General features: G+C 52.0%; 1 protein-coding gene across 1 annotated transcript in view; it reads left to right on the top strand.

Moving 5' to 3' along the window:
- The first annotated feature begins 159 nt into the window (after positions 1-159).
- Positions 160-24,925, top strand: part of BCAP31 (B cell receptor associated protein 31) — a 39,234-nt gene continuing 14,468 nt past the window's right edge. Inside the window, exons 1-5 of the mRNA XM_081894827.1 lie at positions 160-313; positions 3,109-3,269; positions 5,233-5,333; positions 10,535-10,682; positions 20,554-20,689. Coding sequence (XP_081750953.1) covers positions 3,178-3,269; positions 5,233-5,333; positions 10,535-10,682; positions 20,554-20,689 — 477 coding nt within the window. The 5' untranslated portion in view covers positions 160-313; positions 3,109-3,177. The remainder of the gene's footprint in view (positions 314-3,108; positions 3,270-5,232; positions 5,334-10,534; positions 10,683-20,553; positions 20,690-24,925) is intronic.

Raw genomic sequence — 24,925 nt, 5'->3', positions numbered from 1 at the left:
TCGAGAGTCCCAAGAAAACAACTTTTCTGCTCTTTTACGGCGCCCGCTTCCTTTGCCGGGTCTCGCGCTCCCTGCGGAGTCCCTCCCTTTGCATAAGAAGAAACCAAATAAGAATAAAGAGGCAGCAGCAAGGGCGGGCATGCACTGTGCGCGGCGGCGGCGGCGATGGCGAGGCGTCTTCCGCCCGGCTCGGCCGCCCTCTTCCTCCCGGCCGACGAGGCCCTGGGATGCCGCGCCCACCGCCGGGAGAGGCGGGGCCTGCCAGCCTTCTAGTTCCGACTTCGGCCGCAGCTGGGCTCTGCTGGAGGGCCTGGTAAGTGGGGCGCCGCCCGGCCTTCGCCCCGGGGGCAGCGCGCGGGAGCGGGGCAGGGGCGGGCGCAGAGAGGGCGCCGCAGGAGCGGGCCGGGCAGCCGAGGCCTTCCCGGGAGAGAGGGGCTCCGGCGTGGCTTCTCGCTGCCTCCCCGCCCCCCCACCCCAGGCAGGCTCCTCTTTCCCCCTCTTGCCCCTCTGAAATCTCGCGGGGGCAGCTGCAGCTCCCCGAATCCCCATTCCCAGGCGCGGCCAGCCTTTAGTCGCGTGCATTTAACTCTTCCCCACGTTCCTCTTGGGCTGCGTGTCTGCCCGCTTTGCGAGCGCTGCGGGTGAGGCTCCTCGGAGGCAGCGGACGAAACCCGTCAGCGCAGGTTTCTCCGTTTGCTGCTGCTCCTGCTGGGCGTTTGTGTGGGAAGAGGCGCGCACAGACCGGTTCTGCAACAATCCTGCCTCCTCGGTGGTTCGCAGGAGCCCTGTTGGATCCTGCGGCTGGTTCTGCTGGCTATAAAGCGTGGGAGAAAGCGCATTGCCTTCTTGCAGGGGCGAAACTAGGCTTTCTTTCACCCGGGCTAAAGACCCAGTCTGGCAAAAGAAAACCCATGCATTTGCGAATGCACACAGGCTGGTGCCCCCCGGAGGCTTCACCCGGGGCAAAAAACCCGGCCAGCCCCCGCCCCCCTCGTAGCTACGGCTCTGCCTTATTGCTCGGACATTTCTAAAGTTTTAACAACCTAGAAGCAAGCTTTAGAGTTAGACAAAACTCCCCCCCTGCCGCCTTTTTAAGGCCTTAGGTTTCCATAGCAAACCAAAAATTTGCTTTGCACCTTGCCTCGATAGCTGTGTTCCCAGTACATACTGCATAGGGAATGATTTTCCTTGCCCTGCCCACGTGTTCTCTGAATGTGGCTGATGGTGTAACACTGGGAGGCGGATAGAACTTTTTCTGGTGCTTTCTCTGGGCGTGGAAGTGAGGCAGGGAACGGTAAACGAAACCCCTGTTTGCTGCAAGGGTCTGTTTAAGCCCCTGGTGGGCTATTTCTGCACCAAACGCTCAGATAAAAGGAAGTGAACAGGCTGTGGCAACCCCTCTGCTGTGCTGGCGGTTATGGGCCTGTTCCAGGGTTGCCTCCATGCCTGCACTTTTTCAAGTAAAATGCTGAAATATTGGAGAAGAGCTTTCTAGTCTCAAATGCAACTCATCCACTGGGTCTTTGCAAAGGTTGTAAAGGTAGCAAAGGGTGAAATATTGCTTGCTTCTAAACACTGATGCTTGCTGTGGGGCTGGAGGCCTGCAAGTTGTTACTGAATGAACTGCCTGTTAGGTGGGGCACTATCCTGGTGTCCATGGCAGCATTGCGCAGGAAAGATGGCACTGAACAGAAAGCACTACTTTTGTTTCTTTCCCTAAAAGAGTTTTTCTTGGGGTGTCAGATCCTGCCCCAAGGCCCCTGCTTATTTGTATTAGACTGTGCCTAAAGCAGGGATGGGAAACCTGTGGCCCTCAAAGTTGTGGAGCTACAAGCCTGGCCATCGGTCATTGGCTGGGGCTAATGGGAAGGAGCTGCAGTCCAGTAACATCTGAAGGGTCACAGATTCCCCCAACCCTAATCTGAAGGTAAAATCAAAATGGAGACGGGGAGGAGAAAGAGGCCTGGATCTAAAGAGACAGCAGATGATTATCATAGGGCACTTAATGTATCCATCTCTGTCTGGATTGCAAACAGAGAAATCTCCCATGGAGCAAGCTGTGTTCAGAATATATTTATTTAATACAAAGAATATATTTATTTATTTATGACATTATGTATTTATTTAAGCCATTAACATTTTTAAGTGGTGTACATAAAATTACAGACTAGGACCCTCCCTATTTTTGTGATTGTGTTGTTCAGTTGTCAGTTTTTTAATTGTCGTGACTCGCCTTGCAACCTTAGGGTGAAAGGCGGGTACTAAATTAAAATAATAATAATAATAATAATAATAATAATAATAATAATAATAATAAACTGTACAAAGATAGGAACAATCCAAATTATCATAAAACAATTTATATAACCTGTATTTTGGGCAGCTCACAAGGTACAAAAAAATAAATGCTAAAATGTGAGGATGAACCTAATTCCCTAAGGAAAAAGAACAAACTTGCTCCAGTTCTTGAGCAGCTTAACGACATGTTCTGACCATTGTGCCAAATACATTTTTGGGGGGTGTGTTGATGTGGGTTTCATGAACATTACAGACTCTTAAGTACATTGGAGCCCTGCTGGATCAGGCCAGAGGCCCATCTAGTCTAGCATCCTGTTCTCATAATGGCCAAACCAGATTCCTCTGGGAAGCCCATAGCAAAGGCAACAGCACTTGCCCCACTTGTGGAACCCCAGCAAGATACAGTGCCTCTGCTCCTGCAGGCACACCCTGCCTGAGCTTACTCAAAGGCTGTCCTCTGAGATGGCAGTGAACTCACATAGTATATAAGCTTAGGCAGTCTTGAAAGCAGAGAGGAAGAACCTGTGGTCCTCCAGATGTTGTACAACTCCCAGTAGTCATCCCTGACCATTGACCATGCCAGTTGGAGGTGATGGGATTTGGAGTCCATTGCCATCTGGAGGACCATAGGTTACCCAGCGCTGCCTAAATAGATAAGGGGGAACCAATAGCTGAGGCTTCTCCCTCCTTCAGTGTGCCATACAGGTTAAACCTTAGCTTTGGAGTTGAGCGGCTGTTGCTGCGAGGGTACAAGATAGGGGATTTTGCCCAGCAAATTTCATATTCAAGTGTCTTCTCTCTCTCTTCCAGCTAAGAATTGCATCCTAGCCGTGAAGTCTTCAGCCTCTCCAACGTAAAGTCCCTTCCAAGCGTCTCACGATGAGTCTCCAGTGGGCGGCTGTGGCCACCTTCCTGTATGCAGAAGTCCTCCTCGTTTTCCTTCTGTGCATACCCTTTATCTCAGCAACAAGGTGAGCTGAGGTTGGGGATGGGATTGCGGGTGAACCTAGGAGCCTTTCCAGGCCACAACTGTTGTGTAACACAATTAAGGACACAATCACACCCTCTCTCGGCCTTGGTTTCTAGGATGTTGCAGGAGGCGGATGCCTGTCAACGAAACAGTGGGTTGAGCTGGGTGAGAGTGATTAGCTCTTGCAGACCGATGGGAAATTATTTTTAATATCTGGTTGTCACTGGAATCTGTGAGAGGAGACAAGGAGGTGGATGAAAAGTCACTCCCATTTATTTAGCCAAGTTCCTTATTGTCAAACATCTGCTAAGTAGCTCAGAGGGGGGTTGTGGTTAGGAAATGGTGCAACAGCCCTTATGTAGGACATAGTTCTTGGACAGTGTTCTTAGGAACCACCCTATTCTACGACACTAATTTATTTTAAGCTGATTAAAACACCTATTAAAAAGTGCTGCAACTCTGGGACTTTATAGAAGGGCGGCTAAGTAATTTTTTTATTACTATTACAAAGGTTGATAGTAAAGCTCACCATCAGGGCTGTTTGTATTCTGATGCACTAAGAAATAAAATTCTGTAGCCTGCTAAGTCCAAATTTTGCAGATTCTGCAGCAAGAAAAGCCATGTTTTGCTACATAAACTTGTAAACGGTGTTTGGAATTAGCCAGTTGCGACTGGTGCGGGTCCAGTTGTGACCGCATGGAGATCTCTGGATGCCAGGCTGGCGATTGAGGAAAACAAAATGCCACTTCGAGAAGAATCTGAAATACTTTCCTTGAAGCCTGAATTAGATTTATTCTGAATTGTTTTATTTGATGTTTTAATGTGTTGTAAAACACAGAGATTTGTTCTTTAAAATATAAAGCAGTATAGAATCAGAAATAATAATAATAATTGTCATCATCCCATGGGGGTGGAAGGGGAATGGTGCCATTGGGGTGACCGCAGCCTTGGTTTAAGGCGCCATTTGGCGATCTATATCTGAGTTTCTAACACTGCTCGTAAACTTAGTTTGCATAATCCAGTTAATGAAATCCGATTGTTGATGGAATCTTTTGTGTGACATGATTGGAAAATGAGAGGCAATTGCTTAAAAAATATTTTTGTGTTTGGTGCCATGTGTCACAATTCTTAAAATGACCTACTTAAACCCTGCCTAGTTCTGCTAATTTAACTTTTTTGGGAGAAGCAAAGAGCTGCCTGGGACACTTCATTTCTGTTTCTAGCTCCTGGAACCCTTCCTTGGCTGCTCCTCTGGCTTTTGAGTCTTTTGCAGGCACTGCTCACCTTACAAACATACCTTCCCAGTTATGAGGCCTAGAACCTTAGTTTTCTTTTAAAAAAAATACATATATGCAAGACTCTCGGGAAGCTGAATTCTCTTCCCAACCTGCACTTCTTTAGAATCATGGCATACACATCCCCCCCCCTCACCCATTCCTTCCTCCCATCTCCTTCTGGCATCTCTTCCGCTGCTGTTCAACCCAGACGGAAGGCAGTCTGGGGATGTTGCTTGGCAATTAGCGAGTTGTCTCCTGATTTCTTCCAGGAGTTACACTCCCTCCAAGGCATTGATGTAGCCCCCAAATGCCTTCTGCCTGAAAGTGCCTCCATGGCGTCAGGTTAGGCAGAGGTAACCGGGGAGGCGAGAAATCCCTGGAGGTGGGGAAGGGGGAACCTAGAGCCTTCCAGATGTTGCGGAGACTCCCATCAGCTCAGCCAGTGTAACTAATACTTGGGGATGATGGGAATGTTATAGGCCAACGGCGTTTGGAAGTTTACCATCCTAGTCTTGGTCGTCGCTTGTCCACAGCCTCCTAAATAGCCCAAGAGAGGAAAAACTGGGTCCTGTCTCCATTTTGCTTCCCCACCCATAGCAGAACAAGTTGCTGCCTGTGTTGAGGTCAAGTGTGTTTGTGTTTGTTGCCTGCAAAGCATTGATCCTAACCTCCAACCTTCTTCCACAGATGGCAGAAAATCTTCAAGTCCCGCTTGGTGAAGATAATGTTGGCCTATGGGAATACCTTCTTTGTTGTGCTCATAGTTATCCTGGTCCTGTTGTTTCTTGGTGAGTGGAAGGAAGCCAGTGTGCTTGGGGTGGGTGTTCTCGCCTCACCCGCTCATGGGGGCATTTGCTTCTCTGCCTGTGCCTGCCAGGTTCTGGCCAGGTCCCCAGGGCCTTAGGCTACTTCTTCCTCCTGTATTCTCTGAGCTGCTCATAGCCCAGCACTGTGACAGAAAGGGGACAGGAACGTGGCTGTGGTTCAGGGCCTTTCTCCACACCCACTCAACTTTATCTTGGCCAGTGATTCAGGAGAACCATCTTTCATCTCCCTCCATGTAGCTGGGGTAGGGCTTTGCCCAGAGTGCTGTGCTGGGTTTGGCTGTGAAGGATTGAGGTTCAAATCCTGCCCAGCCATGAATTTTCTTGGGGTCTTCCTCACAGGGTGGCTGTGAAATCTAAAAGGCAACCAGAAGCATTTCTGTGCTCTGGAAAATCCTAGAAGAGTAAGAGTTGAAGATAAATCAGAGGGGGAAAGCTGGTGTCAAAATATTGGGGGTTGCGGGTGTGAAAGTGGTGGAGATGACAGACCCCTACTTTATAGGTACCCGTATTTTTCGCTCTATAACACGCTCCCAACCATAACACGCACATAGTTTTTAGAGGAGGAAAACAAGAAAAAAAATATTCTAAACGAAACAGTGGATGTATGATTTTTGTGGTTCATGCTGTGACCTGACGGTGAGTTTGGGGTAGCCCAATGCAAAAATCCTGAGGATCCATGTGGATCCGTGCTTTGTAAGCACGTTTTTGCACCACTGTGGCCCCAGGCAACAGTGGGTGCATGATTTTTTTGGTGCAAGCTGTAGCCATGGACATGCTATGTGATCTGATGGTGAATTTGGGGTGACCCAGTGCAAAAATCCTGAGGATCCATCTGGATCCGTGCTTTGTAACCATGTTTTAAGTGGGGAGGGAAGGAAAAGCACTCAAGGGACAGGGAACACGCGTGGGGTGGGTGGAGAAGGATGCTGTTAATAATGCAGAAGAGGGGTATAAGAGGAGAAGGCTCTTATAAGAGGAGTGGGGAGGAGAGAGAGACAGAGCCAGCTTTAAAGGAGCCAACCGGACAGGAGCCGCTTACACTCGTGTAAGCGGCTCCTCTCCTCTCCCGCTTTGCTCCTATAAAAAGAAGCAGGCTCTGTCCCTCTCTCCTCCCCACTCAGCGGCTCTTCTCCCGCTTTGCTGTTTCAAAGCGAGCCACGGAGGAGGGAAGGAAGGGGAACCATGGATCCTCTGCTCAGGACTGCAGCAGATCCCCCCTTCCCCCGCCACCTGTAGGCATTCGCTCCATAACACGCACAGACATTTCCCCATTGCACTTAACTGCTCATGACAGTTGAGTAGACAACTGCTTTGCATCCGTTTTGTTGGTCTCTGGACCGTAATAAAGATTGTTGTTGTTGTTGCTTTGCATCCATTTTGATGTATATTTAATCTTTGTTGGAAGCTGCCCAGAGTGGCTGGGGAAACCCAGCCAGATGGGCAGGGTACAAATAATAATAATAATAATAATAATAATAATAATAATAATAATAATAATAATAATAATAATAATAATAATAATAATGATAATAATATCAGCAGCTGGGTTAGGATGCCAAATATCTTTTGTGTGGGTTATGGCAATGTATTCTGTTCAGATGGGGGGTGGGGGAGAGACCCTGGAAGCGTTGTGAAATGAGGCTGCTCTTTTGACCCCTACCTCCACTACACCAGCTCCACATAAAGCAAACCAATTTGTTTTAAGTCCCTTGCATCAGGACATTTCAAGAAACAGCCTCCTTCATGTGATATTTATGTCTGCCTTTTGATGCCCTGCTCTGCCACTGTTAGAGATGCAGTCTACCCTCTACATGGGGCAGAGCCTTTTGGGTTGTTTCTCCCAGATTATGGAACTCCATGCCCTGAAGGGCTCACTTGGCCCCCACTCCCTGCTACCATTTCGACACTTGGCCCAGCCTTTATGTGGACAAGCCTTTATGCCTTTGTGGACAAGCTCTCCCCTGGATTGTGTGCGTGTCACTCCTGATCCAGAATTCTGAATTTTTAAAAGATAAGGTTGCCGGCACTTTGAAGGCCTTTGAGATGGAGAAACGGCTTAAAAATAAATTGGATCAGAAGTTGGGCACATTCTTACCTCCCGCTCCATTAAGATAGATTCTGTGGCTGGGTTGTTGTCTTAGAGATGCTCAATTTCCCCTAAAGCAAGGATGGTCAACATGGCGCCCTTCAGCTGTCCCTGAACTACAACTCCCATCATCCCTGACCGTTGGTCATGCTGGCTGAGGCTGTTAGGCGTTGCAGTATGCCAGCACCTGGAGGGCACCATGTTCTTTGTCACTGCCTCTAAAGTCACCTGCGGTGATGGCCCAGAATCCAGCGTTCTAGCCAGCAGCACATGCCCAGTGACAGGTAGGCTGTTCCCTGTGAATTCCTGGCTGTTCTTCAGCAGGTTTCTCTGCTTCTGGCTCCTTTGGCAAGAGAGAGATTGCAGCGCAAGAGTGTTAAAATGGCACATGCAAGCTGCAGTTCATGCAGAGATGGAGCTTGCAAGGTATGCAAGAAGTTGGCTTCTGCTGCCCTCTGGAGTTTTCAGTGGGACAGTGAGGGTGAGAAGTACACTTTTCCATACAAACCCCTTTCATGGACTCAGAATTGTAGAGTTGGAAGGAAACCCTGAGGGTCATCTAATCCAACCCACTGCAATGCAGGAATCTCCACTGAAGCATTCGTTTTATGAGTGAGTAGAGTGCCATCCCATCAGTTTGTCGGGGCTCCCTATGGATGGAGCTGATGGACTTGTGTACCGTATTCCACACAAATGCAGAAACTTGTTATAGAACCAAAATGAGACTTGATCATGTGGCACCACAAGAAGGCAAGTCCAGCCCATGGGTCATCAGTCAGCCGCCCTGTTTTAGGGAATGAATTCAACATAGAGCCAAGCGGATCGCTCTGTCGGCTCACTCATTTCTGCTTTCCTGATGAAATGAGCTGCCTTCTCCTCCACCTGCCTGCTGTCCCAGTGGTTCTCCTGACCCCCAGAGCCAACTGGAGGGGCAAGCCCCACTGCGCTAGCAGAAGAAGTTGTTGCACAGGCTTTTTTTCTTTTCTTTTGAAGAGGCTTTCTTGTAATAATTGTCAAGGGCAGTGATAGGGCACTTTTTCCTCCTGGGGGCCACAAAATGGCATGGTCAGAGGCAAAAAAATGGGTGACATTACTCACTTGCATATAGCAGGCTCCATTCAAGTCATGTAAAATCCAGAGATTCCCATACCTCTCTAGTCTCAGTTCCAGTCAGGCAAAAGTCCTCAAGGAGACAGTGGGGCAGGTGCTAGTGTGGGCTGTGTCCTGGAGACAGTCATGTGGGCCAGATAGAGAGGTCTTGGGGGTAGATGGGTGTGCACTTGGCCTCTGGGCCTCAGTATCCCCTACCTGGCCTAGGAGGAGAAGAAATTGAGTGCTTTAGTTCTCAGTCACTTCAAACTTTAGTTACCTTTATCCTGCTAACCCCATATATTCTTGAAACCTATCATAAATTGCCCCAGACTGGATGATATGTTTGCCATGTGACTTGAGCTTGATTTTCCTTCTGGAAATATCAGCTGTGGGGGTTTGACTTTGGGTAGGATTTGTGGGGTGAGGGAATTGTCCCTTCTCTCCACACATTTCCCCCCTCAAAATTGCCTCCCAAGCTGCTTGTGGCAAATCACACCTTTAGGGGCAATAAGCAGAAGAGTGGATTTCTAGTGAGAAAAAGGCTGTGGATTAGGTCACCACCACACACACACCGGTCCATGCACTGTGATCCCCATCTGAATTGCACCCCAGCAATTTCTGTTGCTAAAAGAAAAAGAAGCCTGGGCAGCACAATCATGTGACCAACATATCGCCTGGTATTGGAAGTCCTATGCTTTTAGAATACTTGGCGAGGCTGAATATGTGAGGAAATAGTTTCACCTTTAGCACAGTCAGTGAGGAGTCAAAACTTTATTTTGCAATCATGCATTGCCATGACTTAGGCTGTCAAAATGGCTTGCAATGTTAATACCCAAATCGCATTTGTACTGTCTCAGAATGGAACGGAATGAAGGAGGGGTGACATTGTCTTACATCTCCACAGACCTTTCAGCTAACATTGGCTTAATTCTCAAGCATGAGAAGCAGGGCCCTTCCGCCCCCTTCTAATAGTACCTCTGTTTCTTTGATGCTCATGGCAGCCATTTTGTGCTGGCACCCACAGCACTTTGGTATAGATCCTAGAACCGGGACCTCATTATCATTATTCTTTTAACCAAAAAAAGGCCCTGAAATATATGACAATGGAGTGGAACTGACAGATTTCTCTCAGGAGAGAATTTAACTTGGGCGCCATGCTGAATATATCCTATTCCTGGTGACAGCTGATCTTGCCTCAGATGATCATGTTTACATGAAGTAATGTCTCATGTGTCAATCTTAATTAATGTGGTGGGTGGCAAGTATAGGAGAAAAAGCTCATTAAGTGGCTTCCTAGATCAAGGCCACCGAGGGCTTTAAAGATTGGAAGCCGACACCCTAAACTGGACCTGAAAACAAGCTGGCAGCTAATGGCGCTCTCCTCAGAGACTGGGCTGGGGAGTGTGTGACCCCCCCAAGTAGTTGTTGAACTACAGCTCTTATCATCTCCAATCATTGGCCATGTTGGCTGGGGCTGATGGGAGCTGGAGTCCATAAATAGCTAGAGAGCCACAGGTCCCCAGCCCTGCTCTGAAAGGTGAGATATGCTCCTGGAGGTTAGTTCTAGATAGAAATTATGCTACTATATTCTGGACCAGTGGAAATTACCCAGAGGCTCCTCATGGTAGGAGGGTAGCAAAGTGTTGCATTGTGTGGGAGCAGCTGAAAAGCTTGTTTATGTTCCCATCAGTCTAAGACCTGCTTTGGGGACCCTACCGTTGGTCAGTGGGACAAGCATTCTCAAGCTGGCATGACCAAAACCTACCTCCATTTTATACTTCTGTCTGGAACACACGCTGTTGTGGCATGATGGCTTTTGGTGGAGTCTTGTCAAAGACTGCAGCTGGATTCATGGATTCATGGCAATGGGCTGGGCTTCGGACGAAATCTCCAGAAACCAACCGGAGCTTAAGTTCAAGCAAGGCTTGCAAATAAATTGTCAGTCTGTGGAGCTCTGACTCGTGTATAAATTTGTGACTTTCAGATGCTATTCGTGAGATCCGGAAATATGACGATGTGACGGAGAAAGTGAACCTGCAGACCAACCCTGGGGCTGTGGAGCATTATCACATGAAGCTCTTCCGAGCCCAGCGGAACCTCTACATTGCTGGCTTCTCGCTGCTGATGTCCTTGTGAGTACCTCAGGGGCACTGCTGAGGCCAGATCAGGTGGCGGGCAAGCTGCGTGGCCGGCCAGACTCATCACCCCTGACTATTAGCCATGCTGCCTGGAGCCTGATGGAAACTGGAGTCTTAACAGCATCTAGAGGGCCACCATTTCCCAATCCCTGGGCCAGATGCTTGGGAATCTGGGTAAGGCTTGGATACTAGGTTTGAATTCAGGAGGCACTGGAAATAAGGCATTGAGGGGAGGATCAGCTGCAGCCAGATTGCATCACCCTTAGCACCCACTTCTTGCCAGTAAGAACCAAATTATTTACTTTGTGGCCCTTGACATAGTTCTTGCACATAGTAGCAAAGAGTTCTCTTGGGAGCATCCCTCTCCCCCTTTCAAGGGTGGCCTCCACATATTCTCCTTTGCAGAGAAAAGCTTCTAGGCAGGCTTTGACATCTCCCCTTAATGACGCTTTGCCTGCTTCTCTTGCACCGTAGGTGTTGGCTGCAGAGCTGCATAAAAGGTAACGGGACCCCTGACCATTAGGTCCAGTTGTGGCCGACTCTGGGGTTGCAGCGCTCATCTCGCTTTATTGTCCGAGGGAGCTGGCGCACAGCTTCCGGGTCATGTGGCCAGCATGACTAAGCCGCTTCTGGAGAACCAGAGCAGTGCACGGAAACACCGTTTACCTTCCCGCCGGAGTGGTACCTATTTATCTACTTGCACTTTGATGTGCTTTCGAACTGCTAGGTTGGCAGGAGCAGGGACCAAGCAATGGGAGCTCACCCTGTTGCGGGGATTCGAACCTCCGACCTTCTGATCGGCAAGTCCTAGGCTCTGTGGTTTAACCCACAACGCCACCCGAGAGGATGGCAAAGCTAGAGGTGGGGAGCCTCTGGCCCATGGGCCAAACATGGCTAGCCAGGCCTGCCCACTTGGCCTACAAGGCTTTTTTGTGAATCCAGGCCCACCGCCCCACATACATGATAGCAGGTGTGGGACAGGTAAGGGTGGGGTTTCAAAGGAACAACCAGGAGCTTAAAGTGGATTCCTGACTGTTCTTTTGCTGGAGCAAGGGATACTCCCAGTCATGGCATCAAATGATGGGCAGTAGGAACGCACCTTGCTTGAGGTGGGCATGTGGTTTCAATTCAGTGGAAGCTGCTTCTCCCTTTTTACAACTGCTCTTAGAAGCTGCCTGTGCTTCTTTCAGCCTACAGAACATAGAAGGCACAGGGCTGGCAATGCCTCCTGCGCTGTGACACCAAGTTTGGGAACCCTGCACAATGAATTTGGAGGGGTGGCCAATCATCTGGTGTTGTCTGCCTCAGAGCTGTAGCTATAGGAGGCGGGGGCTAGCCAGGGTTTTTGCTCAGGTGAAGCCTCCAGAGGGGCACCATTGAGGCTCCCAGGCGCGCGCGCGCGCGCGCTCTCTCTCTCTCTCTCTCTGTGTGTGTGTGTGTGTGTGTGTGTGTATGCAAATGTGCATTGGGGGATTGGGTACCCAACTGAGTCTTTGACCCAAGTGAAATAAAGCCTAGTTTCGCCTCTGGGATGGATTGCACCACTCACCTGTCAAGGTTGGCCCACATGGTGGACGAAAAAGTCTCCCCACCCTTGCATAAGCAATGCAATTAACCTTCTGCAGTGCTGTTTGCACGGTGCATGCCCAGGGTGTCTCAACAACTGTGAGATGTGCAGATTGGCAGGCAAAGCAATACTAAAAATTACTCCCTGAAGATAGATTTGAAAACCACTGCTGTACAAAAGGAGGCACAGTTTTCATCACATTTCCCTGCTCTCCCTTCTGGAAGCTTTGACAACGAGCGAGATGTGAGCTGCAGAGGGGCTTGCCTCTTCTCCCTGCTCCCATTTGCGTTGCTCTGTTTAGGTCAGGGCTGCAGAACAGCATCTAGAGCTGGCATCCCCAAACTCGGCCCTCCAGCTGTTTTGGGACTACAACTCCCATCATCCCTGACCACTGGTCCTGTTAGCTAGGGATGACGGGAGTTGTAGTCCCAAAACAGCTGGAGGGCCGAGTTTGGGGATGCCTGATCTAGAGGGCCACACTGGTTTCCTGTTCCTGGTTTAAAATAACAACAACAACATTTTTTATTTATACCCCGCCTTCCCCAGCCAAGGCCGGGCTCAGGGCGGCTAACAAGCAATAATAAAAACAAGTTGAATGAATACAACTTAAAAACAAGATTAAAATACAACATTAAAATATTGAAACATCAAAATATTAAAATGTAGCCTCATCGCAGGAGGAGAAAGGAAAAGAAAAATTAAAGAGGGGGAGGGGATCAAGTTGATCCCAAGCCAAAGGCCAGGCGGAACAATTCTGTCTTACAGGCCCTGCGGAAAGAAATCAGATCCTGCAGGGCCCTGGTCTCATGAGGCAGAGCGTTCCACCAGGCCGGAGCCAGTGCTGAAAAGGCCCTGGCTCTGGTTGAGGCTACTCTGACTTCCTTAGGGCCCGGGACCACTAGGGTGCTGCTATTTATGGACCTTGAGGCTCTCTGTGGGGCATACCGGGAGAGGCGGTCCCGTAGGCACGAGGGTCCTAGGCTGTTTAGAGTCTCATTGGGTGCTATCTCTCTGTTTCTTTTCTCTCTCTTGTCTGTCTGGGTGGCTTCCATCCCATCAAAAGCTTATGCTGTAAAAAACCTGTTAATCTTCAGAGCAGGACTCCTGTTTTCAGCATCAGCCTGGCACAGCAGCCTAGCTCTTTTGGAAGGCCTCTTGGAGGAGGCAGGGTGTCAAAATTTCTATACAGCAACACGATCTGCAAGAACTGTGTCAAGGGCCTTACTGACAATTTGGCCTTACTGGCAAGCAGTGGGTGCTAAGGGTGATGCAGTCTGGCTGCGACTGATGCAACTGCTCATCTCAATGCCTTATTCCCAGTGCCTTCTGTATTCCCGCTTACTATCCAAGACTTGCGAAGATTCCTAAGATTCCGTCTGGATGCTGTTGGACTCCAGTTTCCACAGATAGTTCTTCTTTTGATTATGTATTTTGTGTTTTTATTACATAATTTTATGCTGTGAACTGCCTTGAGATCTTCAGATGAAGGGCAGTGTACAAATAATAATATTTCTGTGTACTATTTCTGTGTTAGTGGAGTCTGTAACCTGAAGCGTATGTAACCTGAAGCATATGTAACCCGAGGTACCAGTGTAGTCTGTTTGCTGCCGTTTAGACTAGAGTCAAGTACAGTGGTACCTCCGGTTACAGATGCTTCAGGTTACAGACTCCACTAACCCAGAAATAGTACCTCGGGTTAAGAACTTTGCTTCAGGATAAGAACAGAAATCGTGCTCCAGTGGCGCGGCAGCAGCAGGAGGCCCCATTAGCTAAAGTGGTGCTTCAAGTTAAGAACAGTTTCAGGTTAAGAACGGACCTCTGGAACGAATGAAGTACGGTACTTAACCCGAGGTACCACTGTACAGTGGTGCCTCGCAAGACGAAATTAATTCGTTCCGCAAGTCTCTTCGTCTTGCGAGTTTTTCGTCTTGCGATGCACGGTTTTCCATAGGAATGCATTGAAAATCAATTAATGCGTTCCTATGGAAAACGCCTTCCCCCGACCTCTTCTGGCGGGCGGCATTTTAAAATCGCCCGGGACAGCGGAGGACTTCTCCGCTGTCCGGGGCGATTTAAAAGCCCCTGGGAAGGCAGGCAGGGGGGACAAAGGCTTTCTCGCCCCGCCGCTCGGCTTCGGGACATCGTTCTGAAGCCGGGCGGCGGGGGGAGGCTTTCTCGCCCGGCCGCCCGGCTTCGGGACATCGTTCCGATGCCGGGCGGCGGGGGGAGGCTTTCTCGCCCGGCCGCCCGGCTTCGGGACATCGTTCCGATGCCGGGCGGCTGGGGGAGGCGTTCCTGCCCCACCGCCCGGCATCGGGACGATGCCCCGAAGCCGGGCGGCTGGGGGAGGCGTTCCTGCCCCACCGCCCGGCATCGGGACGATGCCCCGAAGCCGGGCGGCTGGGGGAGGCGTTCCTGCCCCACTTCCCGGCATCGGGACGATGCCCCTAAGCCGGGCGGCGGGGGGAGGCTTTCCCGCCCGGCCGCCCGGCTTCGGGACATCGTTCCGATGCCGGGCGGCGGGGGGAGGCTTTCCTGCCCCACCGCCCGGCATCGGGACGATGCCCCGAAGCCGGGCGGCTGGGGGCGGCGTTCCTGCCCCACCGCCCGGCATCGGGACGATGCCCCGAAGCCGGGCGGCGGGGGGAGGCGTTCCTGCCCCACCGCCCGGCATCGGGACGATGCCCCGAAGCCGGGCGGCGGGGGGAGGCGTTCCTGCCCCACCGCCCGGCATCGGGACGATGCCCCGATGCCGGGCGGCGGGGGGAGGCTTTCCCGCCCGGCCGCCCGGCTTCGGGACATCGTTCCGATGCCAGGCGGCTGGGGGAGGCGTTCCTGCCCCACCGCCCGGCATCGGGACGATGCCCCGAAGCCGGGCGGCGGGGGGAGGCTTTCCCGCCCGGCCGCCCGGCTTCGGGACATCGTTCCGATGCCGGGCGGCTGGGGGAGGCGTTCCTGCCCCACCGCCCGGCATCGGGACGATGCCCCGATGCCGGGCGGCGGGGGGAGGCTTCAAAAGCCGTCCGGTACTTAACCCGAGTACGGTACTTAACCCGAGGTACCACTGTACAGTGGTGCCTCGCAAGACGAAATTAATTCGTTCCGCAAGTCTCTTCGTCTTGCGAGTTTTTCGTCTTGCGATGCACGGTTTTCCATAGGAATGCATTGAAAATCAATTAATGCGTTCCTATGGAAAACGCCTTCCCCCGACCTCTTCTGGCGGGCGGCATTTTAAAATCGCCCGGGACAGCGGAGGACTTCTCCGCTGTCCGGGGCGATTTAAAAGCCCCTGGGAAGGCAGGCAGGGGGGACAAAGGCTTTCTCGCCCCGCCGCTCGGCTTCGGGACATCGTTCTGAAGCCGGGCGGCGGGGGGAGGCTTTCTCGCCCGGCCGCCCGGCTTCGGGACATCGTTCCGATGCCGGGCGGCGGGGGGAGGCTTTCTCGCCCGGCCGCCCGGCTTCGGGACATCGTTCCGATGCCGGGCGGCTGGGGGAGGCGTTCCTGCCCCACCGCCCGGCATCGGGACGATGCCCCGAAGCCGGGCGGCTGGGGGAGGCGTTCCTGCCCCACCGCCCGGCATCGGGACGATGCCCCGAAGCCGGGCGGCTGGGGGAGGCGTTCCTGCCCCACTTCCCGGCATCGGGACGATGCCCCTAAGCCGGGCGGCGGGGGGAGGCTTTCCCGCCCGGCCGCCCGGCTTCGGGACATCGTTCCGATGCCGGGCGGCGGGGGGAGGCTTTCCTGCCCCACCGCCCGGCATCGGGACGATGCCCCGAAGCCGGGCGGCTGGGGGCGGCGTTCCTGCCCCACCGCCCGGCATCGGGACGATGCCCCGAAGCCGGGCGGCGGGGGGAGGCGTTCCTGCCCCACCGCCCGGCATCGGGACGATGCCCCGAAGCCGGGCGGCGGGGGGAGGCGTTCCTGCCCCACCGCCCGGCATCGGGACGATGCCCCGATGCCGGGCGGCGGGGGGAGGCTTTCCCGCCCGGCCGCCCGGCTTCGGGACATCGTTCCGATGCCAGGCGGCTGGGGGAGGCGTTCCTGCCCCACCGCCCGGCATCGGGACGATGCCCCGAAGCCGGGCGGCGGGGGGAGGCTTTCCCGCCCGGCCGCCCGGCTTCGGGACATCGTTCCGATGCCGGGCGGCTGGGGGAGGCGTTCCTGCCCCACCGCCCGGCATCGGGACGATGCCCCGATGCCGGGCGGCGGGGGGAGGCTTCAAAAGCCGTCCGGGGGCTTTTAAATCGCCCCGGACAGTCCCGGGGCGATTTAAAAGCCACCGGTTAGGCAGGCAGGGGGGGCAAAGACTTTTGCCCCCCGCCCGCCTTGGGAAGAGGTCCTGGACCTCTTCCGAAGGCGGGCGGGGGGCAAAAGTCTTTGCTCCCCCCTGCCTGCCTTTCCGGGAGAGTGGAAAAGGCAGCGCTGCCTTCCCGCTCTCCCGGAAAGGCAGGCAGGGGGGAGCAAAGACTTTTGCCCCCCCGCCCGCCTTCGGAAGAGGTCCAGGACCTCTTCCCAAGGCGGGCGGGGGGCAAAAGTCTTTGCCCCCCCTGCCTGCCTTCAAAAGCCGTCCGGGATAGCGGGAAGCGCTTCCCTGCTATCCCAGACCGCTTTTAAAATGCTGGCGGTGGGGAGCAAAGCCTTTCGCCCCGCCGGCATTCCTGGACCTCTTCTGAAGTCCGGAGGGGGGGGGAAGGCTTTGCTCCCCACCGCCAGCATTTAAAAAAAGGTCCCCGAGATTTCCCTATGGGCTTTCGTCTTGCGATGCAAGCCCATAGGGAAAATCGTCTAGCGAAGCGTCGCAAAAACCGAAAAACCCTTTCGTCTTGCGGGTTTTTCGTCTTGCGAGGCATTCGTCTTGCGGGGCACCACTGTAGTTGTAGAGGCTGAAGCAGCCTGCTGTGCTCTCTTTGGCCACAAGGTGGCAGGCGTGCATAATTTCTTACCTCTTACTGAAAATTCCTGAGAGTGAGGACAGCAGCTGAGTCTACAAGCCAGTAGAGTAGACTCTTCAGAGTTGGGGATTAAGCCACAAAGTGATACCCTAATGAGCACATGCCGGACGCTTTCTCTGGACAGAACCACCACTTCTGGGCACTTGGACTGTAGTGAGGGCCAGGCAGCCCTTGGCCCTTCGTGCCAAGTTTTTATTTAGAAGCTTCTGAGATTAACAGTAAGAAGCCTAAAAGAGGTGAAATTCCAATTCCTAAAGTTATTCTCTCTTCTCCTGCCCACATAATGGGTTTTTATGTTTGCCATTCATTTTGCAACCTGTTGAGAGTCAGACTATTCGTCCATCTAGCCCAGCATTGTCTGCACAGGCTGGCAGAGGCTGTACAGGGTTCAGCCAGAGGGTGTTCCTAGCCTTACCTGGAGGTGCTGAGGACTGACCCTGGGACCTTCTGCATGCAGAGCAGATGCTCTACCACTGAGATGTGGCCCTTTCTCCAGTGGAGGAAGATGGCCTCATGCTGAGTTAGAGCAGCTGTCCATCTAGATCAGCGGTTCTCAACCTGTGGGTCCCCAGATGTTGTTGGACTACAACTCCCACCATCCCTCAGCTCGGGCCTTGCTAGCTAGGGGTGATGAGAGTTGTAGTTCAACAACATCTGGGGACCCACAGGTTGAGAACCGCTGATCTAGATTTTGCCACGCTGATTGGCAGCCATGGCCTCCAGGGTTCAGGCGGGGTGGGGGCATTTCTAGCCCCACCTGGAGATGCCACTTGGAGATTGAACCTGGGGCCTCCTGCTCCACCCCTCCCCCGTTGCCTGTGGTCCTTGCCGTTGGCAGCAGCTGCTCACAGAGGCCGGCTGAACCAGGGCTCATGTCCTCCCTGGCACTGAGCAGGCTGCAGGGTCTCTGTTGTGTCCATTACGGTGCCTGTCCAGCCAGCTCTCTGGTTTGATGAGCAGCCGCTTTTGGCCGTACAGGACAGCTGGTGAAGGGTGTGAACAATGCCTGTGGGCCATAAATCAGCAGCCTGGGTGCAAAGGTAATGTGCTTGACTGTGCAGCTGGGGCTGGAAGTAGGGATGGGGGGGGGGGGGAGCTGTCGGCTTCCATCTCTTTGCTGTGTGTGAGTGTCTGGCCAAGAGGCAGGATGTTCTGGTCTTGTGAGCTCAGCCCTTGGCCTTCGGGCTGCGGCTTCTCAGCTCACTTTCCCTTTCATTGTTGCAAAATGCGTTTGTTGTCCGTGCTCAGAATGGCTATACAGAGGGAACTGGGAGTCCTGGGCCAGATCTCACTCCCGTAACGCTTGTCCAAGGTGGCATTGCCCTTCCCTTGCCCTTGAAAGCACGTTGACTTGCAAGGCGGTTATTCAGAAAGGTAAAAAGCCTGCCCTTCCCTCTCTTGTGTCCTCGTTATCGAGAGAAGCTTTTTAAAAAACAGGATGGAGCATTTTCTCCAGGCGAGAGCTGCAAGCCACCCTGTGCTGGGCTTCAGTTGGCATTGAAGCACTTGAAGGGACTGCCAGTGTTCTCTCGTTCCGCTTTGTGGCCTTGCGTTGGCAGCTCTTGCAGCCAGAGGAATCTGTGCTGAGGGCCATCTCTGCCTTGCGCTGGGTTTATTGCCACCTCACTCCCTTCTCTGACCGACATTTCGGTCTGTGGCCTCTTAACAGACAGTGGTCACCTGGGGGTGGCAAAAGCCTGTTTGACATCTGGCCAAGGCTGAGCTTTGTGGGCGGCACTCTTGGCCTGTGTCCTTCCACTCCCTTGTCGCGATCAATCTGCTTGGTGGCTCCGGGATGGGGCAGCCTTCCTTCCCCTGGGCCAGTCCAAGCTGCCAGAAGGGCTTGCATAAGCCTTGCAATGTAGCGCCTGGCTTGCAATGACTCTGGGGGCTGGCTCTGCATGGTTCCCTGTACGTTAGTCTGCCTCCTGTGGTGCCAGTGTGGTGTGGTTGAGAGAGGTGGACTCGTAATCTGGTGAACCGCATTCGCTTCCCTGCTCCTCCACACGCAGCTGCTGGGTGACCTTGGGCCAGCCACCCTTCTCTGAAGTCTCTCAGCCTCACAGAGTGTTTGTTGTGGGGGAGGAGGGGAAAAGGAGAATGTTAGTCTCTTTGAGACTCCTTAGGGTAGTGATAAAGCGGGATATCAATTCCAAACTCCTCTTCTCTTCTCCTATGCTGAAAAGGAGCTGCTCCTTGAAAGGGTGATATACAGTGGCTTCTTTCAAGTCCAGGAAGGGTTGCCTCATTGTTCTTGCTCCTCTGGTGGGGATGGGGCAAGAAGTGATAAGGCTAAGATGGAGGGAAGCAGTGGTGATAGCAGGTGCAGGGTGGAGAAGAAGCTGCGTCTAAGCTGAGAGCCCTGGTGAGCAACAACCTCGTAAGAGAGGCCATATTTTGATATAAACAATTGCAGAAGGGCTGGCAGAATGGGTTCTCAGTGTGGAGCTGTGCCACTTCCTGACTTGGGAGGCAGCAAAGGCTTTGGCCAAGCGCTCCACGGATCCTTCTGCCTTTTGCTCTCCTCTGTCTTGGTGTGGGGAGAGAAGTCCTGTGCTGCAGAATCTCTGCTGGTCGGGGTACAGACGATAGTGGGCTTGATGGACCAATGTCCTGACTCGTATAAGGCAGCTTCTTTTATCAAAGGTTTGCGGAACCTCAACAAGAAGCAGGATTGGGGATCCTAAGTTGCTCCATGGATAATGTTGGACTCCAGGTTGTGTCAGCCCCAGCCAGCACAACCCATGGCCACGGATGGTGGGAGATGGTGGTCCAGCAATATCCAGAAAGTTACAGGTCCCCATCCTTGATCTTTTGACGTGAAGCACAGTCTTCTCTACTGCAGTTAAACCCAGTTAAACCCATGATCCAGTTGATGGCAAGACCGGCCTTCCATTTTCTTACCAGTCTTCTCTGGTCAGAGACATTGTTAGGCCTTGCTGTTCTGTTTTCCCCAAAGGGTATGCATGGCTCAGTCGTTTTATGACCGGAGGTGGGGGCTTCAGTGATCCAGCTGATAAAGCACTACTGGGTTCAGATTCAAGTCCCACCTGGTTAGCCTTGGGCAAGGCCTAGTTGTGTTCCTTGCTTGCTTTCCCCAGTATTCAGAGACAGCCTTGGTGGGTAAGGAAGCTACTGTCACTCCCAGTTTCCAGTACAAAATCCTCCTTTCCCAAGGCCAGTGGGGAAGCCTGGAAATTGAACCCGGTGCTTTATCAACTAGGTCACTCCAGTGCCCTTTACAGCAGACCCAGATCTAAAGACCTCTGTGTGTGTGTCTTAACTCTCTTGTTGACTTGGTTTGCGACGCCCTCTTTGAGCCACCTTCTGCCTCTGTCCTTGCAGTCTGCTGAGACGCCTGGTCACCCTCATCTCCCAGCACGCCACCGTCCTGGCTTCGAACGAAGCCTTCAAGAAGCAGGCAGAAGGAGCTAGCGATGCGGCCAAGAAGTACATGGAGGAGAATGACAAGCTAAAGAAGGTATGGGCTCCTGCCTGGGCCAGAGGCACAGGGAAAGCTGCCGTGGGGCAGTTTTGACTTTGGCAGATTGCTGCAGTGTTGTTACAAACATGAGTTTTGAGGCTCCCCTCAGTTTTAGCAGCGGGTGGCCCTGCTGGATGCTATTCCCTTTGCTCTTGAGGAAACACAGGTGCAGTTTGCACACTTCCACGCATCCTCAGACTTCAGAGGTCTGATTTATGGGTGTATTGGTTGGTGTCTGTAATCCTATAAGGCTCTGAGACTGTCTGTCACACTATATACCCGGTCCCCTTTTATGGCAGTAACCTTACCCAAGGGGTTAATCGCCCACTGGTGCCTTGTTTTTTCAGGAATACTTGGTGGGTGACTTTGACCTACAAGATTGCTGCACTAGCAAATGCCAAGCATACGAAGCAGCTGGCATTGCAACCCACTCCCTCGATAGCCTGGTGTTGGTGAGAGGCTTGCTGGCACCTAAATATGGAGTATACCTCAAAATGGGTTCAAGGTGGTGTTGGCTAACCCTCTGGTAGTCAAGGCACACTTTCTGAATTTACATGTGAGGCAGGCTTTGTTCCGTCCACCACATTTTTCTTCAGTGAAGGTGTGGGGAGGAAGATGTAGCCCACTCTGGCCTACCTGTGACCAGCAGGTGGTCTCCTGGGGCTTGGGGGGCTCTTTCTTGGCACCAGGAGACATCTCGAATTGGACCTGGGACGTTCTGCATGCAGAGCAGGTGACCCCTCCAAGCCAGTGTGGTGTAGTGGTTAAGAGCGGTAGTCTCATAATCTGGGGAACTGGGTTCGCGTCTCCGCTCCTCCACATGCAGCTGCTGGGTGACCTTGGGCCAGTCACACTTCTTTGAAGTCTTTCAGCCCCACTCACCTCACAGAGTGTTTGTTGTGGGGGAGGAAGGGAAAGGAGAATGTTAGCCGCTTTGAGACTCCTGAAGGGGAGTGAAAGGCGGGATATCAAATCCAAAATGCTTCTTCTGCATTTCCTGGAATTGCCTCCCTCCAGCGAGAGCGCAGAGGTGTTGTAGGCCAAACTCTTCTGGGCAGGGGTATAGCGCCATTTGCCAGAACCAGGGGTGGCGCAAACGCTCACCAGTGGGAGTGGAGCGCATTCGCCCAGCTCTTGCTGCTGAACGCTGCCAGGCAGGTGCTCATGCGCCGGGCAGGGTAGGGGCACAGAGGGTGCTCTTTGCCCTTGGCACTCACCCAGTCCTCACTGCCGGAGCCAGGCAGGGCGCGACAGAGATGCTGGTTTGCCACCTCCAAGATTGTGTGCCAGGGCCATGACCTGCCTCATCTCCTGGATGGCAAATAGCTTTGCTGATTTTTTGCCTTGAGAACACTGGGATGATCTAATGAAGGAGCTAAGATCCTCTGAAGCCTTACCTTCTGACCACTGGAAATCTTCTTGCTTGGTTCTTTTAAAAACAAACTCCCAAACCTTTCAGCATCATGCATGGTGCTTGTGACAATCTTGCAAAGGGAAACTATAACTGCGGCCCTCTGAACTGGTGTTGAACTACAGCTCCCATCATGCTTGACTGTGGGCCATGCTAGCTGAGGCTGATGGGAGTTTCCCCCCAGAAATATATGGAGTGCCAGGTTCTCCATCCCTGGTATAGGACATTGTGCTCTGCCAGGAGAAATATTACATGGTGAAGGTCACCAACTCAGCACCCACAAGCAAGGTGGCACCTGGAGAGGCTTTCATTGGTACCTTTGGGCAGGGGCTCCGGACTCTGAGCTTTCCTTTTTCTAAAGAAGCAAGTCTCTTGCCCTTCTAGACAGAGAAATGGGAAGCAAAATATGCAGGTACCCCTTCTAAGAAATTTCTGTGAAACAAGCTGGACTGACTGCTCCAACCATTTTAGCCAATGAGTTGTTTGGACACCAGGCTATAGCTATTCCTGTGGTCCTAAAGAGTTGCTGTTTTCCCCTCCTGTTCCGTCTTCTTTTTCTGCTTCAGACTTATTTTCAGGTCCTTGGAATTCCTGTAGTTGCCATTCCTTTTCCCCAGCAACCAGGATGCATTTTTCCTGCGGTCGGTTTTTATGAGATCAGGGTAGTCCCTAGAAATCATTTTCTGCAAATAATACTACACAGTGAGTGAGTGTGGGTGCGTGCTATGGAATCCCTCCTCCCCACTGAAGGCAAAGGTTAGAACTTTGCAAACAGGCTGCGCCATCTCTCCTTCTGTGTGGGAGATAAGAATTCACTGCAGTACTATTGTGCACATGTCTACTTGGACGCAACACAGGAGGAAAGTGTAGTTTGGCTGGCCAGTCGCTGCACCTCTCAATGGCAAACTTTCATTGAGACCAGAAACCGTTGCTCTAGGGTGGCTGGGTGTTTTTCAGTGTGTGTTTTTGCAAGCTTTTGAATTGTAGAGTTCACTGTGCATTTATTTTTTGAAAAAGAAAACACCGTGTGTAAGCTGGCAGCAACAGAAAGGCACCCCGATGAAGCAGGGCGCTGTGTAGTCTTGCACTTAAATGATGAAAGTGGTAATAACCAGTCTGCACTAGTAATTTTGCACCCTTCTACTCGAGCACGGGTGCCCGAGGCCTGTTCACACCTGGCTCACCCTGAGGGAACAAATACAGTCATACCTTGGGTTGCGAACGCTGCGGGTTACGTCTTTTGAGGTTGTGACCCGGAAGTACCAGAAAGTGTTACTTCCGGGTTTCACCGCATGTGCAGACATGCAAAATGACGTCATGCGCAGAAATGGTGAATCACGACCCGCACATGCACAGACGCGGGTTGCGTTCCTTTCAGGTTGTGAACGTGGCTCCGGAACGGCTCCCGTTCACAACCAGAGGTACCACTGTAATGTCTGAAAAGTCTGTGAAACCCTGACACCTGAAATATTTTGTTTCCATCTGCTTCCCCCTCTCCCTTGCAAAAGGAAAAGGTACCTGGGAGCTTTAAAGTTCCCTAAACATAGGCTTGCTAAATAGTCCCACAATCTTTACAGCTACAAAGCCTTGAAACTTCTGAGAACCTCGGCTTTGCTTCATAAGAATCCTGAACTAGATCCCAGGTCTTCCCCACCCCCCTTCACGTGGAGAGTGTGCGGTTGTGAAAGGCAAGCTCTGTCGCATGGCAAGTGTGTTGGAGTTTCTGGGAATTCATGGCAGCTGCAGCTTCTAATGCAGAATCCAGATTTCCTTAGAAAATAAAAAAAGAGCAGGCTTCCTTCCACCGCATGATGGACAAAACAGGTGAAAGTGCCCCTGCATTCTCAAGTTTCAGCTTTGGAGGGTGGGGCTCCAACCTGGGGGCAGCTCCCTTTCATGCACATTCTTTCTTCCCTTGCCAGCTTTTCTCCTCTGAGGCCCAGCCCTCCTTTCTCTCCTCCCTAACCAATAAAACTAAGCATGGAAATTCATGGAATTTCCATTTGCAGTGGGGTGAGAGGCCTCACATTTGCCTGTGTACCAAAGAGCCTTCAAACCTTATATGTGTTTTAAGCCACCACCCGCCATATGGGGCAGGCAAGCCCCACCACACTGGGTTGACATGAGGGCACTGCCTTAAATATGGCAATAATTTTTATGGAGTCAAATAAATAAGGACTGTGCATTAGCAAGACAGCCTTGACCCTCTGGATAGTAGGGTGGTGGTTGAATGTATCGGCTTTGGTGTGTCTTCAATCTGTAGCCATAAACAGGATGCAAAGATAAAAATGCAAACCTTGCTCAAGGGCGGTGATTATGACTTGGGCTTTTGATAGTGCCCCAGTCCCTTGCGGCTGCTTTTTGGAGAGCTCTTCTCTCCCACGTTCTCTGGCACTACAGACTGGCACAGCTAGAGATCGGCTTGGAATGGACTTTTCTGTTCCATTTAAAGTCATCTCTTGTGAATTTTGCTTGGGGAGTTTCTGCATCACAGGGTGGGGATGTGGCACCCCGGTTTGGGAGGAAATCCCCCCTTTTCTCATTCATTTTCATAGAACCGTAGAATTGTAGAGTTGGAGCACCCTTCAATGAGCCAGGATGCTCATTGCAAAAAACCCACCAATAAAAGAAAGGCAAATCAAAATTTTGTGAACATACATATTTGGCAAGATTCACAGCATTTTTAAGGGGACAATTAGACCAAAAATTAGTAAAAGAATGGGGTTGTGTTAAAGAATATATGAAAAAACATTGTTCTGGAGTAAGTATATCGGTATGTAATGAATGAAGCTTTGCAGGGTTAAAGAAATTGAAAAATGGTG

This window comes from Podarcis melisellensis, assembly GCF_964234715.1.
Source record: "Podarcis melisellensis genome assembly, chromosome: 17".
Classification (NCBI taxonomy): Eukaryota; Metazoa; Chordata; class Lepidosauria; order Squamata; family Lacertidae; genus Podarcis; species Podarcis melisellensis.
This window is presented reverse-complemented; position numbering and strand designations above follow the sequence as displayed.